The sequence below is a fragment of the Eschrichtius robustus genome, chromosome 4, assembly GCF_028021215.1.
Source record: "Eschrichtius robustus isolate mEscRob2 chromosome 4, mEscRob2.pri, whole genome shotgun sequence".
NCBI classification, from domain to species: domain Eukaryota; kingdom Metazoa; phylum Chordata; class Mammalia; order Artiodactyla; family Eschrichtiidae; genus Eschrichtius; species Eschrichtius robustus.
In genome coordinates this window covers 125,222,347-125,240,970 of record NC_090827.1, presented here as the reverse complement: position 1 = coordinate 125,240,970, position 18,624 = coordinate 125,222,347, and the positions used below count along the sequence as shown (strand labels likewise).

General features: G+C 41.2%; 1 protein-coding gene across 2 annotated transcripts in view; it reads right to left on the bottom strand.

Moving 5' to 3' along the window:
* Window positions 1–8,328, bottom strand: part of ANK2 (ankyrin 2) — a 347,463-nt gene extending 339,135 nt beyond the window's left edge. For both annotated transcript variants that reach the window (XM_068543335.1, XM_068543343.1), the window contains exon 1: window positions 8,189–8,328. In XM_068543335.1, the coding sequence (XP_068399436.1) occupies window positions 8,189–8,272 (84 nt within the window). In that variant the 5' untranslated portion in view covers window positions 8,273–8,328. The remainder of the gene's footprint in view (window positions 1–8,188) is intronic.
* Window positions 8,329–18,624: the final 10,296 nt, after the last annotated feature.

Genomic DNA, 18,624 nt, shown 5'->3' with positions numbered 1-18,624 from the left:
CAGAAACCTGTAGATAGACCAGGCAAGTGGGAAAAAGGGAAAAGTCATGAATTTCACATCAAAGACCTGAAAATACAACAGGATCTAGCTACTCAGAGCAAACTCAAAAGTATGCCAACACACAAAGTAGGCTAACATACAACAGATATAGTAATAACCAAATGAGAAAAGCCATTTTCAGCTAATATGTAACGTCTTAGAAATTCCTGTGTAAGTGTTCCAGGTAATTACAGTCCTGGGTTAACCATACCAGTAACTCTTAAGGTAAAAGCAGAGGCTGATTATTTGTATAATTTCCAAAAGCGTTCCTATGCTTATTTTTTGGAATTTACTATTGACTACAGAAATAATGTATAAACATGAATAAATACGGGGCAAAACCTTCATAGATGAGTGATTAGTGATATATTCTATAAGAGAAGGACACAGTATAATCCCCCAAACAAAATGGATTCCAAAATGTAAGCCTAGAACTGACCGAGGCTCCGAGCATAAGGACATGTCAGAGAGCGTTCACCCACAAAGTTTATAACAGTGAACTACATTAAATGTCTCACCAGTTTCTTAATCTTTAATGTAGCTTGTAATTATATGCCTGAGGTTGCTCCGTCTGACTGCCTGTGTATCCCCTTCCTTCATACTTAAGCATTAGTTGAAATTCAAGGCTCAGGGCTATTGCTCACCCACTCATATGGCTTAATGTTTTAACAAGATCACACTGATCTCTTGCCCTTCTCCAGGCTCCTGAGAATTAATTTTTGGCAATGTACAACATAATAATTATTACTTATAATATAGGTATTACATAACATTTATAATATCTCTCTGGATGGCTTATTCTTTTGATAGAAATGTCTGCTCAATCAGATTATAAACTCAGTGAGGGTATCAATCATTGACTTTTAGCCCAGCAATGCCATAGCAGCTATTGCAGGACTATACACCTAGCAAACCAGTTGTTGAATTAAAGGCGCTTTCCTATGTGTTAGGAAGAAACATCTAAATTAAGCTGAGTTAAACAAGTTGATTCTTAGAAATCGAAGCTCATTAAGCAAATGTTACAAATCAAGGTCTTTGTCTTAATGAGCACAAACACAAATTAGTGGGTAAAAGAAGAAGATAGTTGTCTGTGAGTTACCAGAAAAACATGAATAAAAACCAGGTCTGATAACTAAGTAGAAGCTTACCCTCTAGATCTACGTGTATCATTAACTAGAACATTTCTTACTGTCTCCCTCCAGCTTCAAAAAATTGACCCTCCCTAAAGGGTTGGCAAGTATTAATGGATTTCAAAGAAAAGAAATATCTATCATACTGACTTGATCTCGAGTATATAAAATAGATTTTTTTCTATCAAAAGATTGTCTCATTTGGTAGCAATCCCAACTCTGCCCTTCCAAAGTAAAAGGCAATTGAGATGGTAAGTTTATTTGTTGTGATGAACCCTGCCAGTGTCCACTGAGATAAAAATAAGCAGTGGCTTTGTTTCTGCTACCAACAGGAATTAGAACAGAATACAAGCAGGAAAGAAATAAAACTGTAGACACATTTATAATCTAGTATGCTCTAACAAATGCGGATTAAAAATCTTAATTCTATTTCAATATGCAATCACTTGTCTCTTCAGAAACTTTATCAAGAAGGAAAAAGAAACCTCAAACACTTCAGAAAAGAGCACATGAAAAAGAGCCTTCCATAGAGCAATTACTGGGAATATCATACTAACAAAGTTCCTCAAGAGAATAATTAGAACTCATATTGTGAAAGTAGGATCAAGTTTTCATGTTAGCTTAATTTAACACGCCTAAACCACATGAAGATACCTGTTTACTTCTTTTGTTGTCCCATTCCTTCTTGTGGATTTTCAAAGAAACATCTGAAAGAAACTGAAAGAAACACCTACACCAACATATCAGAAAATGTAATGGAAGCAAAATGAAGAGAAAGAGGAGTCCTGCTTGGGAGAATATTATAGACATCCAGGAAAGACATCCTCTTTACATATTATTCCCAGAGATTAGAGTGGGCATTTTGAAAAACATGATCAACTGATGAAAGATAGGAAGCAACAATGGGGGAAAAGATCTGGAGGATATCTTGGCAGAAGATGAAACTATAGATAGCTTAGAAGCTTTGCTAGAGACACAAGAATAGCTTAGCATAGAATAGTTTAGCATCTGGTTTCCATGGGAGAAATGGTTCAAAATATGTCACTTGTTGATTGGTGGGAGAAATGTCTATCATTTCTCCACCTCCCTCTCTGTATAAAGTCTCTGAGTCTCCAGTTGCTCATCTACAAAACTGGGATAATAATACTCAATGGGAGTTATTTTGAAGATTAAATGAGATGGTGTATGTGAAGCATTCTAGGATCTAGATGTAGAATTAGAAGAAGATGGGAGAAAAATGCTTTTGCTTCTTTTGTATCATTGCTGTTGCCATCTAGACTTAAAAGACAAAAATGTAAGAGCCAAGTAGCAATCTAACACATCTAATTGAAATCAGAGATTCTTCTTTCTAAAATAACTCGACTTCATGACTGCTGACCACTATCTAAAGCAATGGTTCTAAACTCTAGCGCACATCAAGAAGAGTGGGGCGCCAGTTAAAAACCCTCAAAAGAGACTGAGCAGGTCTAAAGTAGGTCCTAAGAATTTTGTTCTTTTAGCAGGCAACCCAGGTAATTCTAGTAGTTGTGGTCAGCAGACAGCACTTTACTCTAAAAAAGGATATTTTAGGATTAAATTCTAGCTATTACGTACATATGAAATTAGCAGTGAAAAATATCAGTATCATGAAGGTGGGTCAAAAGAGATGGAAACAGAGAGATAGACATAGAAAGAAAATCACAGGATACTAGGTTGTAAGGCAGGGGTCCCCAACCCCCGGGCCGCGGACCGGTACCTTTAGGAACCAGGCCGCACAGCAGGAGGTGAGCAGTGGACGAGCTAGCGAAGCTTTAGCTGCTGTTCCCCATGGCTCCCCATCGCTCGCATTACAGCCGGAACCTTAACCCTAACCCTCACCCCCATCCGTGGAAAAACTGTCTTCCACAAAACCAGTCCCTGGTGCCAAAAATCTCGGGGACCGCTGTTGTAAGGGATTTTTCCATCCAATAAAAAAATTTCCGTTATCTCTGACAGATGGTCATTTTAAATACCTTCAGTGATGGGGAATTGCTGTCTTCAGGCAGCACACGCTATTCTGGGTTATAAACTGATGTAAAATAAAGGGTAAATCATAAGTTTTTGGAAGATTGAAGAAATGTGGATATTATTCAGGGTGAATTATATATTAAAGCCTTTCTAGACTTGATTGGACAAGATAAGGCACCAACTGAGTTCAAAACTAATTTGACTGCAAGACAACTTGAACATCCAAATGTTGGATCTGCTACCTGATTCCACTAAAAAAGCCATGCTTTCCATGGCTGCAGTAAAAATAAACCTTTCACTATGTCTCTCATTCACATTTCAATGGTTCAACATTTCAGTCACACATCTGGCACCACTTTCATCTCCCCATTTAGGCAGTGGCAAGTAAACAGCAATAAAATTATATAAAACAAAAATATTTTTGCAAAGGTCATAAATATTTTCAAATAATGGTCCAGGTCAAAACTTCTTAAATGAATATAAGTTATCCTACAAAGCCATTTTATCTTAGTACTTTGTTAAAAACAACACTACATATTTATAGTTTCATCTTTATACAGTTATTCCACCAAATGAGGAAAATAGTTATTAAGCCATTTAATTATTTACTTGTTTTAGAAGAACTCACCAAGCCTAGTGGTTTCAGATGGCTCTATCACAAGTGATTGATGTTTGAGCATTTCCACTATCATTTATGTAAATTATCTAAGGCTCGTGCAGCCTCTTCCAGGGCAAATCCACTGCCATGTCGTTGATGCAAAATTGGAAAGTATGGGGTGCTGCCCACTAATATGGTCTTGGATTCTTTTCATCGAATCTGCCAAAATATTGTCTGGGATACGACATTTTTATAGAGTTGGCTGGGATTTAGAACAGGCTGAACACTCACCCTGATACATTTCACACAGTTGCCAATGCTTCCTTTTAGTCCAGGATCCCAGGTTAGAATTCCAGTAGTTTCCATATCCTCTTCTCCACTGAACCCTCACTAGAACATCAGTCCCAAATCTGTGTCCTAGCTAATATTTATTAGTGTGAAATAACTGAGCCTTAAGGAAACTATTTTTTTGAAGTATTAGATGAAAAAGGTTTCTATGAATATTTTAGCAACAATACTATCTGATTTATTTTCCTTGGACACTAATGAGCATCCAATAATAAATAAATCTCTCTCTCTCTCCAAAAGTATCTTTGCGATCAAGCTTGAGAAAGAGAAAAGCAGCCGCTGACATCAGGAGCTGGCCTGTTACTATCAGCTTGACCTCCGGTGTTTTGCTGTTGAACATAAATCATTTCACAGGGTGTCGTCATCAGACCAGGCCACTCTGTGACCACGATGGAGCAGGACAATAATGGCACCTTATCATGTCTAAACACAGACAAAATATGAACATTGTCCAAGCCACAAAATTCTAGACATGCCTCTCTCTTGCTAACTGAGAGATTGCCACTTCTTTACTGACTACAGCTTTAGTCTGCCCTCCTAGAGCTAAGATTTATTGGGATACACAATCATAAAACTGCTCCTGCTTTCTGAGAGCACCCAACCCAGAGTGAGTCCCCACTTTCTTGGACCCTCCCCGCAAATCACTCATTCAAAGCCCGAACCTAATGAGTCATTTCAAACGCGGTTCCTCGTGATGTGCACCCTCCCTCACTGCAGTGAGTCGGAACCCCGATACATCCAACGACAGGTGTTTTCCTGGTGGTCTTTGCAGGGAGAGTGCTGACAAGCTCAGTGACTAAAGCCAGAACAGACATTCTTAAGAAAAGCGAAAAGAATTTCTATCTTCCAGATACTCACTGAAATGCTAATACAAAATAAACTCCTTGAGCTTATTTTCTCACACTGTGGCTTTTTTGGCAAAGGACCCTTTAGTTCTGTCCCTCAGAAGAATTGCTTTTGTGAGGTGTAGAATAAACAGGTGGATTATGGCTCAACTGTTAAATATTTACTCAAGGAAGAGGCACGTTTCCAAAAATTATGATTCAACATGCTAGATCAACACCCAGGCCACAGTGAGCCTGGGGGCCCATAATCCTGGATGCTTAGGTAGAATCCTATAGTGGGACTTCCCTGGTGGCGCAGTGGTTAAGAATCCACCTGCCAATGCAGGAGACATGGGTTCGAGCCCTGGTCCGGGAATATCCCACATGCCACGGAGCAACTAAGCCCCTGGGCCACAACTACTGAGCCTGCACTCTAGAGCCCGAGAGCCACAACTACTGAGCCCACGTGCCACAACTACTGAAGCCCGTGCGCCTAGAGCCCATGCTCTGCAACAAGAGAAGCCACCGCAATGAGAAGCCCGTGCACCGCAACAAAGAGTAGCCCCTGCTCTCTGCAACTAAAGAAAGCCCGCGCGCAGCAATGAAGACCCAACGCAGCCATAAATAAATAAATAAATAAATAAATAAATAAATAAATAAATAAAATTTTAAAAAAGAATCCTATAGTGGATTCAATGTGAACCTCTAGTAGAAAAGCAGACAATAGAATTAAGTGATATGGCATTGACTTTGCTCCAATTCTTGCTTTTCTCAGATTTCATCCTTATTAGGGATGCGTATCTCTCAATTATTATTTCCCCATCAAAGCACATTTAATGGTCTATTAAAGTTAGCAAGAGACGGGGATGTCTGGTATTTTCTGGCTTGGACAATTTAGAAGTTTCTAAATATGAAAATTTAAACTGCCTGCTGTGCAAAAGATGTGAAGCAGTAATCTGAAGACCTGGGGTACATTTATATAAATCTCAATAATTTGTATGAGACAAAATGTTTCCAGTTATAGCATATAACTTTTGACATTTTGAAAAATGACTAGTAGCCTTTGCAAAGTACCAATAGCATATTCTGCCGCTCTCTAAATTATAAATAGACTTTCCTCTACATGGTTTATTCCAATAAATAATTCCATCTAAGGGAAGAGCAATAACACCTAAAAGTTATTGTCATCACCTATATATTAAATATTGCTCAAAGAATTTTATACACATTATTTCTAATCCTCACAAAATACCAAAAGGTATACACAGTTATTCACATTTTACAGATGAGGACCTGGATCAGAGAAATTAAGTGATAGGCTCCAAACACACAATAGTAAATGATAGAGTTAAGGTGAAAACCCACTTTCGTCTGACTTGCCAAGCTGAAGGATGTTTACCTGTGTGTATGTGTGGTATGTGTGTGTATTCTTTTTAGGTGAAATTACTTTTAACATTCAAAATTCACTGTGTTTTAACAGCTCATTTAGTATGTGCCTTTTAATGTATGCACAAACATACACACACACTCAAAACTTGCTATTAATTGCTATCATTTTGACTGCAAGTTTGGAAAAGAATTTATTCCTAAAATAAATATGTTTGAGAAAATGGAGCTTTAAAAATATTACAGTTATCACATACGATGATTTCTTCTTCTCTAACCCCTCAAATACTTTAAGATGGCTTTGGTCGTGTGAATTTAGTATCATCACTCAGAGCTTAAAATCTTCTTGAGATACATTCTCCACCCCTTTAATAGTTCTGAGCATATTGTTTCTAATACAGCACAGGGAATTCAGAAAGAAATTAAGAGGATTTTGAAATGATATTGTGAATTCAAGCAAAAATTCCCTTTTTCTTTTTCCCTATCTCTTGCTCTCTTTCTCTTTTCTAGTTGTTTTTTCCTTTTTTAAAAAAATGTTGATCAATTAGCTAACACTCTATAAAAATGTCCTCGAGGGCTGGGGGATCCAGAATCCTTAAGTACAAAAGGACATTCTACGAATGTTCCTGCCTGCCCTGAATTATCCTTTTGCGTTTATCAGATTGCATCACTATCTTCATGCTATTATCTAAAAACTGTCATATGTGGGCATGCTTTTTTTAATCAAATTACACGGCATTGTACAAATATACTAATCCCTTGTTTGCCAATGATCTTTTCAATATCAGAGGTTTTGAATTATTTCAAATTTTTTAGATTAGGAGACATTTAGTACATCAGAGATCTACCACTTTGAAGCACAATGCAATTTCAACATTATCAAAATAAAAAATATTCATTTGCTCACGATACTTATTTTTTTAATCTGCTCATTCAAAACCCCAAACCGTCTAGCTTTGGAATCCATTTACATTAGAATCATAGATCCCGCCCATATTATTGACTCAGGAAATAAATGGATTTTAGGAGACTTTATTTAAAAGGCATCTCCTTCAGAGGTGGAGCTCAGGGAGCTCTGTGTGGCTGCAACAGTTTCCCAGGAGTCAGGCCATAAAGAAAGAAGTGCTGGCACTGGGTGGGGCTGAATAGTTCACATCTTTTCCCACTGTTTCTCACTGGTATGTTTCCATGAAAGTCAAGGGTGTGGGAATGTATGCCAGGGTAGGAAATCCTACAGACTGCTTTGTGTGCCCAACACCCCCTAACCCATAATATCTTTAGCTGTTTATCTTAATCAATGAAAGAGCTATCACATTAATGTCTGGAAAAACTGCAAAGGAGCTAAGCAAACCAAAGAAATGTCATACTGGGGATCAAATTTCTCCTGTCACATCAGTCTTTTCTCCTTCGGAAGAATACACTTAGCATGGATCCAAAAGGCATTTGCTGTCCAGCCATCTCAAGATCATCACGGAGCCAAAACATCTGGCCCCGAATCTTCCTTTTGCTCCACAATCCACCTTGCTTAACAGTTCCTTTTAAACTCACCCATCCTAAAAATAAAATGACTCTCTCTGTACCCAGTTAATACCAGAAGCATCCATCAGTGGCCACAGTCCTCAATAATCCACAAGCCAAACACACCTTATCTCTGTGCACTTCACCACGCTCCAGTCAACGTATCTATTATGAACCGAGGTCCCTTTCCTATTCTCAGAAAGCAGTGTTTTGCACCTACCTCTTTAAAAAGCAATGCTTGCACAGCTATAGTCTGTAGTTACTCCTAATGCTCCATGGTTTCTACAGCCTCACTGATATTACACACTCACACGTACACACACATCTATACACAGACATTCCTAATTCCAGCAATTTACCTTTTTGGGTCTTTTTCTTCTCTGACTACTGCCATTGAACTTCTCTCCACTGTCGCTTTTCTGAGCTGCATCTTCGTTCATCATTTTGAACAGTTTGGAAAGAAAACAGCGCTGCCATTAAACCCTGCCGCCTGTCCAGACCACTAGCGAGTATGCACTTACTGGAGGAAAGCAGGAGGAGGAGGAGGGGTGGGGAAGGGGCGCGCACTGGGAGGGTGAGGACGGTGACGTTGCCATGGCAGCAGCTGCCACAACTGTTTATCTGACTGCATTGTTCAGTCTGATTCAACCAATTACCATCAGGGACCGGTTACAACGAAGAAAGCCTTGAAAAGAAAAATGCCAGGGACTCGAATGATTTGGGGACACTGCTGGTTGGTTTTTGACACACCCGCAGTTCCAATGGCTCTCAACCCACACACAAAACCTGCACTTAATTTTCTTCCTACAGGTACTTCAACACAGAGCAGATACAGTGCGTAATGAGAAAACTATAACATCCTTGAATGTCTCTGAACCTGAAGAGGCACATTTTAGCTGGCAAAGAGGCTACTCAAGGAACAGGATTAGCTATTAATATCCTAAGGTAAATGTAAGAAGGTTACATTTTGAAGATGTTATTCACTTGATTCCTGACGATAATCTCTCAAAACTCAGCTCGAGGATGATTTCGGTTCTAAAGCCCCGCGAGCAGGCTCCCAGCACCCAGGTAACGGACCACTCCCTCTGCTGTGCCTCCCCTTTCCACTGAGCGCTTCTGACACAGCACCCGTAACACTGTTTCACTATTGCACGTTTACCCAGCTGTCTGTTTTCGACAGGCCAAGAGCTTCTTAAAGCCAGAGATTGAGCTTTGGGTGTGTGTGTGTGTGTCTGTGTGTGCCTGTGTGTGTTTGGGTTGGGGGAGATTGTTGAATTTCCCGGAACCAAGCATGATGCAGTGGCACATTAAAGACACTATGGGTAATACAAATATAAAAAAGTTGTGGAGTTAAAACATTTTATAACTGATCTTTTCAATCTTCTTAACCTAATTCTCTCTGTTGACTGATGAATAAAACACAATTCCTGCTCTCCAGGAGCTTATAAAGTTCCAGAATTCTTCTTGATAAGAAAAGATACCAGAGCCTGTTTTTATAACAAGAAACCCAATTTTATCCTATTGGATTGAGGTGGCCATATTTGTATGTTTAAACACGTTAAATTGTGGACGCAACCAGAGCCCAACATGTTTTGTACAAATACACACGTGCACACACTAAACACTCATCCCTATTCCTAGAAAACAAACTCAAAGCCTAACACACGGAATACTTAAATGGGAAAATAGAGTAAGGATTAAACCAATGAGATAATGTATATAAATACACTTTGCAAATTGAAGGTCCCTATGTAAATGTGTTATTGCTATTGTTAATCCTATTATTATTACAAATATAGGTAATTTTCAACTCAGAAAAGTATATCTTAAAAAGGTTTCTTACAGGAAAATGGCTACCAAAATTGGGAATTCATCTTTCCAGTAAACACAGCAAGAAAAACTCACCTTCTCTCCCCGCTGCTGTCGGGATTGCTCTTTATCTCTGCCTGACCTCCCCTGAGACCCTTGCCACTTCCTCATCTAGGGTCAGCCCCACCTTGCTGCCTCTCATTCCCTCCACCCTCCTGCTTGAGCAGACCCATCCCACCGTGATGCCTTGGATCCCACAAACAGGACAGAAGCAATAGGACCCTTTTTTCCTAAACAGAACCCCATAGGAACTTCTACAGAAGCTTCTAAGAGCCCAACTCCCACTGTTGTCAGAGCCTTCGTGAAAATCCCACCTGATATCGTCCCACTCCTCCGCTATCCCCTCACCCAGCCCCTCACTCATTCCCTCACCTGTCCCCACTGTGCCTCCCTTTTTGACCTTTCTTAGGAGCCCCCTCAGCCTGGAAACTGGATTAATTTACTCAATAAATATTTATTGAATACCTACCATGTGGTAGGAAGTAAGCACTAGGGACACACTGCCCTAACCACCAGGGATATAATGGTGAACAAAACAGGCAACATTTTTTGCAATCACGGTGCTTATATTCTAACAGGGAAACTAGACAGTAAACAAAAATAATAGTGGTAAGGGCTATGGCGGAAAAAAGGAGGACAAAGAGTGATGGGGAACAGATGCTATTTTACATAAGGTACTGAAAGAACACTCTCTAGAAACCTGAATGAAGTTAGGGACCAAGCCAAGCAATTATCTGGAGGAAGATTGTTTCCTTATTGCATTTAAAAATAAACTTTGGGCCCCTATTATATGCCGTGCAATGTGTTAGGTTCCATGTGGAGGTCACATGAGAATGAAGGGTATTAGTAACATATCTCTCCTATAGATCCAGTTGCTAGAAAAGTTTTCCTTTTCCCTTCTTTTCCCCTTTTGGAGTATCATAGTTTTCCTAATATGTTTGATGAGAAGTTCCCATTTTAGGACTTTTGAACTGCTTTTCCCTTTGCTTTGAGGGCAGGATTAGTGTCTATCTTTGCATCACACGTGGAACCTAACACATTGCGTGGCATATAATAGGGGCCCAAGGTTTACTATTAAATGCAATAAGGAAACATTTAAATATCTACCATGAGTCTATACTTATGGTTAAATTTCTAATGGGTAACTTCTTCATTTCTTAGATTATTTTGTGTACTTTCTGACCTCTAGGAGCTATGCATAATTTCAAATAAGATTTTTAAAGATGCTTGAGAAATTGGAGTTGCTGCAGATAAAATAGCAGCGATAATAGTATGTTACATTTTAAAGCATTTTATAATTTGTATAATTTTTAGCTCCAAAACAGAAGATCCATGAAGACTGAGATCTCTGTCTGCTCACTGATATATCCCAAGCACTTATAACAATACTGGCATATGACAGACACAAATTTAGTAACTTCATAGGATTCTCACAACCACACATGGAAAAAGGTTAAGATCAATCATAGCACAGGTGAAAAAACTGAGGTAAAAAGCAGGTTTGGTGACTTTCCCAAGACAACAAGGTTAATGAGATACAGAGCTAACGTTCTTCTGATTCTAATGTCACTGTTCTTCTATTAAATCATGGCTGGCTTCAATGAAGGGCAGCCATTTAATAAAGTGCGGTAAGATGGAAAATGCCAAGAGCGGAAACTACAGTCAGATGACAGTGACCCGAGTAGAAAAAGGAAACCTTTATTAGTTTCATGTTAAGCATATTTTTATAGGCATGGCGTTTTAGAGCTGATTATATTAATTTTAATAGGCCTGCTGTTCCATGTGGTTGTCCAACTGGAGCTGGGAGGAGAACGCTGGGTACGTGACAAGAGTGGACATGACTCCAGGCACAGCAAGAGGGGCTCAAAGTGGGACTGGCCCTGGTGATTGGCATCAGAGGGAGGAAGTGGTATCATGGTTGGGTTCAAATCATATCAGGATATGTCCCGTGCCCAGCAGTGTTTTGGGCCAAGGCCACTGACTCTGTACCTCATTTCTATCTTACCTACCCATTCTTGATACTTTGCTCCTTCTGTCATTTATTTGAGCGGGGTAAATTTCCCTGAAGTGTAAGCAATTGTGTCTGTGTTTAAGTCCTAACCTCCAGCACTGTGAATGCGATGAAATCATGTTAAGATGAGGATGGGTGGATTAGGGTGAGCCTTAACCCAATAACTGGTATCCTTATAAAAAGGGGGAAATCTGGGCACAGAGACACCCAGCGGGAAGATGGCCATGTGAAGACTGAGGCAGAAATAGGAGCAATGTAGCTGCAAGCCAAAGAAGACCAATTGCCAACAACCACCAGAAGCTAGGAAGAGGTAAGGAAGGATCCTTCTCTAGAACTTTCAGAAGGAGCCTGGCTCTGACAACACCTTGATTGCAGACTTCTATCCTCCATAACTGTGAGAGAATAAAGTTCTGTTACTTTAAGCCACCCAGTCTGTGGCCCTTTGATATGGCAATCCTAGGAAAGTAATACAACCATATTTTCCAGCCATCTTTGCAGGCTGGACCCAGCCATATGACTTAGTCCTAGTGTTACGGAACGCAAGGCTGTGTGTCCAATGCACAGTGAGGCCAACCGATACCAAAACTTCGGAGTTTAGAGCAGCGAAAAGTTTATTGCAGGGCCAGACGAGGAGACGGCTGGTTCATGCCTTAAAAACCCCAAACTCCCTGAAAGCTTTCAGCAAAGCCCTTTTATAGGAAAGCTGAGGGAGGGGCATGGTTAGTTGTTGCATACTTCTTGGGGTCAGATCCTTCGTTCTCTCTCTTTTTTTTGGTTTTCATGAGCCTTTGTTCTCGGTCAGGTCATGATGTTCTGTTAACCTCCACCAAGACAAATGTTATTCTCTGGTCTGACCAGAAAGCGCAAGGTCCCAAGGCTCAACTTTCGCCCTTTGAGGTCCAGGCCCTGGCTAAGAGCAGGGGGTCCCTGGGCGGGCGGTTACCCTGCCTGAGAACGTTCATCCAGCACCCCGTCTGGGTCCTCCCAGCACTGCCCAGGTCCGGCTGAGGAGGCAGATCTCAGCTGGCAGCGCCCTCAGGGCCAGGTCCCCAGACCCCACCCAGCCGTCCTCGCTGAGGGAGCCAGGCGCCCAGGACCCAGCCAGCCCTCAGGCTTTTCATCTAAACGGGAGAGAATCATTTGTATGGGATCGATAGGAATACGTGTTGCAGCAAATACCCATCAGGTGAATCCCCAGCTCACGACAACTGCCCTCTTTGAGAAGAGCCCCAACCACAGAGGTGGACCTGAACTAAGGATGTGCAGTGTCCTTACAACGTAACCCCAACCTCGGGCCACCTCCTCGCGGTAGACAACTGACCTAAACTGGACCAGTTTTTGAAACTTGAACAGAGAGACTCAGGCTGGTTGAGGCTGTTACCTTAATGGCAGTGTTCATATACTCCCGTTGCTGAGGCCCCCGAGGACTGCGACCCACGGAGACTGGAGCCACCATTCAGTCGCAGGGGTAGGGGAGGGGGAGGGGTTCACCACTGCTTCAAGGCCTGGACCCAGCCAGCGGACGCCACGGCCAGGGCCCTGGAGCGCTGCGGGACACAGCCCTCAGCCTGTCCCAGGGCCCCTCAGCTCACCCGCCGGCCCTGAGGCCAGAGGGCCTGGAGGGCCCCAGGGAGAAGGCCGCAATCCAGCTCTCACCGTGCTCTCTGCTGCAAGGGCCACTGCCAGGCTGACTGCTGGCGGAGGGGGACTAACTCACGCGCTCAGGCTCTCACACTAACGGCTGTGCACCTGCTCCGCCCCTATTACACTGGCCTGTAGAATGTGGGTGGAAGTGTATGCCACTCTCAGGCCTGGCTGTTACAACCTTCCCATGAGCAAGCTTTTTTTTTTTTTTGGTGGCCATGCCAAGTGGCATGCAGGATCCTAGTTCCCCAACCAGGGATCAAACCCATGCCCCTACAGTGGAAGCACAAAGTCTTAACCACTGGATCACCAGGGAAGTCCCCCCATGAGCAATCTTACCTGTTTTTCCCATCTAGTGGCTGAATACAGAGGAAGATATAACCTGGAAGGTGGAAGAGCAACAGGTCCAAAAAAGCCTGAATCCCTGAATCACTGTGTGGAGCAGGGACCCTCTTCTTCCCGCTCCCTCCTCAACTGACCCTCATTAAACTGAGTAACTTCTTCTCATGAGTGCTTTGTGGTTATGGTGTTGTTTGTTACAACAGTTAGCCTGTGGTAACTAATCATATCTACTCATGTTTTCCAGGGAATATGTAGTCACACTTCTATTTTAGGTTGCCTGTTACATGAATGACACTCGCAGTGCATCAAAGCTTTTAGCCATTGGAAATGGATCTTATGTCCTGGAGCAAAGGTGCTAGTCTCATTTAAAGAACAAAAAGAAAAAGGAGGAACACAAGGAATTAGAGGTGAGCAACATTGTTGATTAGTGGTGGGTAGGGGAAAGGGATGCCTGACAGGTCTATGGGATCAGAATCTCAGAACAGCTTTTGTCCACTTTCCTCTTCATCCTGTCTCTCTTCCTGGATAAATCCTTTGCTTCTTTTCCTATTTCCAGAAGTCATTGCTTCTGACCATAGTAGTCTCCCTTCTCTGCCCCACTGAGTATGAACACATAGAATGCAAGTCTATCATATAAGCAAATACAAAGCCTTCTCGAGGTTCTCTAAGGACTTTTCTTTCTTTTTTTTTTTAAATATTTTTGTTATCAGTGGGGAGAAAATGAAGGAAAGATAGCAAACAAATGAAAAAATTAGTTTCTCAACGTTCACAATGGTTGGAATGTACATAGTGCTGGACTCAGAACTGCTCTCCTCTGGTGCTTTTTCTGAATTGCCAGGAGTTCTGCACAAGTCTTATTCCATACCGTTTATCTTCCTTAGGAGACCTGGAGGGAGTCTATTTAACAGTTACACCTCCTTGGAAGCTAAAGTCAGGCTCAAGGGCCAGGCAAGAAGCCTTCTTCATTTTTCCCTCCCAGTTCTTTGCTGTGCCACCATCAGCATCAGCAGAAAGTACTTCCTCTCCCTCCCTGTGATCCTCTCCTCCTTCTCACCTATGTACTCCTCTAACATCATTCATCTATTTCATGTAACAGATATTCTGTTGGATGACAGACTGCTATATGCCAGGCTCCCTGCTTTAGGAGCTTTAGCATGAATTAAATAATCTTTGCTTTAGGGGCTTTAGCATGAATTAAATAATCTTTGCCTTTAAGGAGTTTACAGTATAAAAGTGGTGACGGTCATTGAACTAGAAGCATAATAACTCCATAGGGGATTTTAAGGGTCCTGCTCTCTTAGGAGGATGATTTTTAAGCTTTTATGAGAGCATAAAAAAAGGACATCCAACGTAGGCTGAAAGAATAGAGCAAGTTTCTGAGAGGAAGTGACTTGAATATTGAGAAGACTTGAATGATGACTAGGAATTATCTAAGTGGAAAGGGAAATATAAGGTGAGATTTGGGAAGAATGATTCAAGCAGAATCAACAGCGCAGATGAATGCCCTCTGGTGGGGAGGAACACGGAATTGGCAGAACTGAGACAAGGCCCCCATGGTTGTATGGGGTAGCTCCTCGTCAGGCCTGCAGTAATGACTTCATCCTAGGCCTTAACGTTTCAACAAGTGTGCCTGTCTATAGACTGGTTATTGCCCCATGTAGGTATCCAAGTGTGCTACCTAAACATTATTATATAACTTGTGAATCATGTAGCAAGATGACCCTGTTAGCTTATAAAGAATATGTACTCAGAACTAGGATGTTAAAACCAGGTGGAGATGGCCAGAAAAAAGCAGATTTTGCAACCATGTAACATACTTATTCTGGAGTTTCGAGGAACACATTTGGAGACAGAAAAAGCCAGTCCTCACCCTGAACTGGAAAGACTCCATGATCACGAAACTGAGTGCATCTCCTATGAAGAACTGGGAAGACTTAAGAAGCCACACCCAGGAACATCCCTCAGCCTGATGTCACCAGGTGTCCTTTGGCAAAAGTATATCCTTTGTGCTTATTGCAGCAAATTTAAACTCAAACAAAGTAGTCATCTTCACAGAGCCAGCCCTTCAGTCTTCTGTGGGACATTCTAGGCCACAGCAAAGCAAAGAAGAGGGTGTCATGAGAAGAGGCCAGAAGTATAGGTAGGGACTGAAGCATAAAGAGTCCAGTAAGCCATGTTAAGGATTTGGGATTCAGACTGCAAAGTCATGTGAAGTCGTTTTAATGACTTAAGGAGAGAAGTAAGATGATATGTTCTTGTAAGAACATTCTTTATAAAGAGCTATTCAATGGGACCTGAACAGAGAATGAATGTGAAGAGTTGTGTTTAAGAGGCCACATCAGCAGTCTGGGAGAATAATGATGGTGGAGCGGACAGATTCATTAGTTAGTCTGTCACCGTTAACAGTGTTACATTCATAAGTTCTGGAAGGAAGTGAGAAGTAAGAAGAGGGCGGTGGGGAGACATCCTTCCTAAATAGCAAGAAGAAAGAGGCCTCATCTTCGTCAAAGTCTCATATTGAGAAGAGGCCTCAAAGAAAAATTTTGGAAATCCATTTCATTTAACAAAGAAAGAACAAGACTCAGAAAGATCAGAAATTTTTCCCAAGGTTCCATAACTAGTTAGTAGTAGAAGGAAGACCAGGATCCAGGACTCATGCCACCTCACTGAGCAGCCTTTACACCATGGTAATCTTCACAGGGGTGAACTTAGAAAGCCTATGTCAAATCTTATCTATTTTTATTTTAAGTTAAGGAACCCTCAGCTCTTACATAAGGTGTAACAGAAATTAGAGAGAAATTAGTCCACTAAACAACCATGCCCCTCAGGGAATGATTGGGAAGAAGGACCCTTGTTTCTCATGTAAATATGGTATGTGCCCAACCCCGGACTGGCGCAGGCTCAGTAGATGTTTCACTGAGATGGATCTTAAAGAAGCAGCAGCAACAATTGATTAGGGACCTACTTCTTTCCCTTTAAGCCAGTCTTATATAAGGTTTACCAAAGAGGTATTTGGTTGCAAAACTTACCATGTCCAGCATAAAAAGGAGCTTTTGGAACCCATGGCAAACAACTTTAGCACCTCACTTCACCTGAGGCACCCACTTATTAAAATTAGCATAGTGATTGATTATAGTCTCATTTTACATCAATATCAGCAACAATACTTGAGATCAAAGGTAGAATTTTACGGGAGAATAACAAAATGTGACTGAGCTCACCATGTCTGTGTCCCTGTCTAGGTCAGTTTTTTAGGACGTGCTGTTACTTGCTTGCTCTACTCTAGGGTCTCTCTGCTCAGTCTCCAGTGATGTGAGTTCTTGAAAATAGCTGTTATAATTGAGTTTCCTTACAGATGCAAATGAATGGCACATTGGGGCAGGCTGTGTCCTTGACAGACATATTTTTTCAAAGCAACTTAACTTTATTACTGTAAACATTTTAAACCTTAAACCAGCTTGAAAGTAAGGGCATTTTTTTTCTCTTTTAACTATGAAGAGAAAGTATGTGTCCATTGATAAATACCCAACATAAAAATAATCCAGAGGCTTAAGTCTCATATAAACATAAATCATATTTTGAAAGATGCATAACCATGGTGGTAACAGAAGTGACAAAACCACAAAGAATCACAATGTTAGAAGGCAACTTAGAGACGACTGTATCCAGCTCCTCACTTTTAACAAGTAAGAAAAGTGGAGCCCAACTTGGTTATGCTACTTACCCAACGCTGTACCTACAGTTAGTAGCACTTTGAATTAAATTCCAAGTTTTCTCATTCCTAATCTAGTCTTGATGTCTTCCAGTGGGGTGTCTCTCTACTAAAATGAACTTCAAGAAGCCCTCCCTTCTCAGCAAACACACAGGCCCAGTGATGGCTCGTTACTCACAGAAAGGGGGAAAAAAATTATATGATTCATTATACACCAGGCAGAAATGTTTCAGGCATTAGAAGTAGGGAACAGAATAAGACAAAATAATATGTTTCTTAATGTTGCAAAACATCCCAGGTTTAGACCAGGGTTTACTATAACAGAATCATAGTAGGAGAAGGCAAAGGAGAATCAATTGTTTTTCCACAGTGTTAACTCTTTGCCAAAGACTCTCAAGAATGATAAAAAAAAAAAAAACAGTAGTGATAATACGAACATTAAAGCTCCAAAGAGCCTTTAAACAAATGGCTATAATAAAAAAGATGACAACTGAAGCCCGTTTGCTATCTTATCACTCCTGAGAATGAGTTATTAATAAATGACCACTACTATTCCTCCCATTTATTTATTTATTTATTTATTTATTTATTTATTTTTTATTCCTCCCATTTAGAAAAAAATGGTCAAAGTGAAGAGTTTATTATCTATTAGTGCTCTCTGACTTCTAACTACCATCCAGTCCAGACTAAATATGTATTGCCGTTGCAAACTACCTCATAAACTAGTGGTTTAAAACAATCATTTTATTTTGCTCACAAACTTGTGGGCCTGGGATTCTGGAAGGGCTCAGCTGACTGATTCATTCATATTCATGTGGTGACAAACGAGGCAGCTGGGGCTGGAGGCTCCACTTCCACAATGGCGTCCTCACTCATATATCTGGTGCTGATTGGCTTCTCTCTCTATCCGTGTGGCATCTCATGTTCCAGGATCTCTCCACATGGCTGAGGCTTCTCACTGTATGGTGGTCTCAAGGTGGTTGTATTCTTCCACGATAGCTGCTTCTAAGAGGCAGGACTTGGAAAGTGCCGGACCAGTTAAGGGCGCTGCCATATTGTATTGGTCAAGGCAGTCACAGGGCCAATCCAGATTCAGGAGGTAAAGAAATGGACTCCACCTCTTGATGGGAAGGGTGGAAAGGTCACTTGGCAGAAGAACATATGGGATGGGAGCCATCTTGGAAAATGCAATTTGCCACAGATGGTTAGGAAGTGAA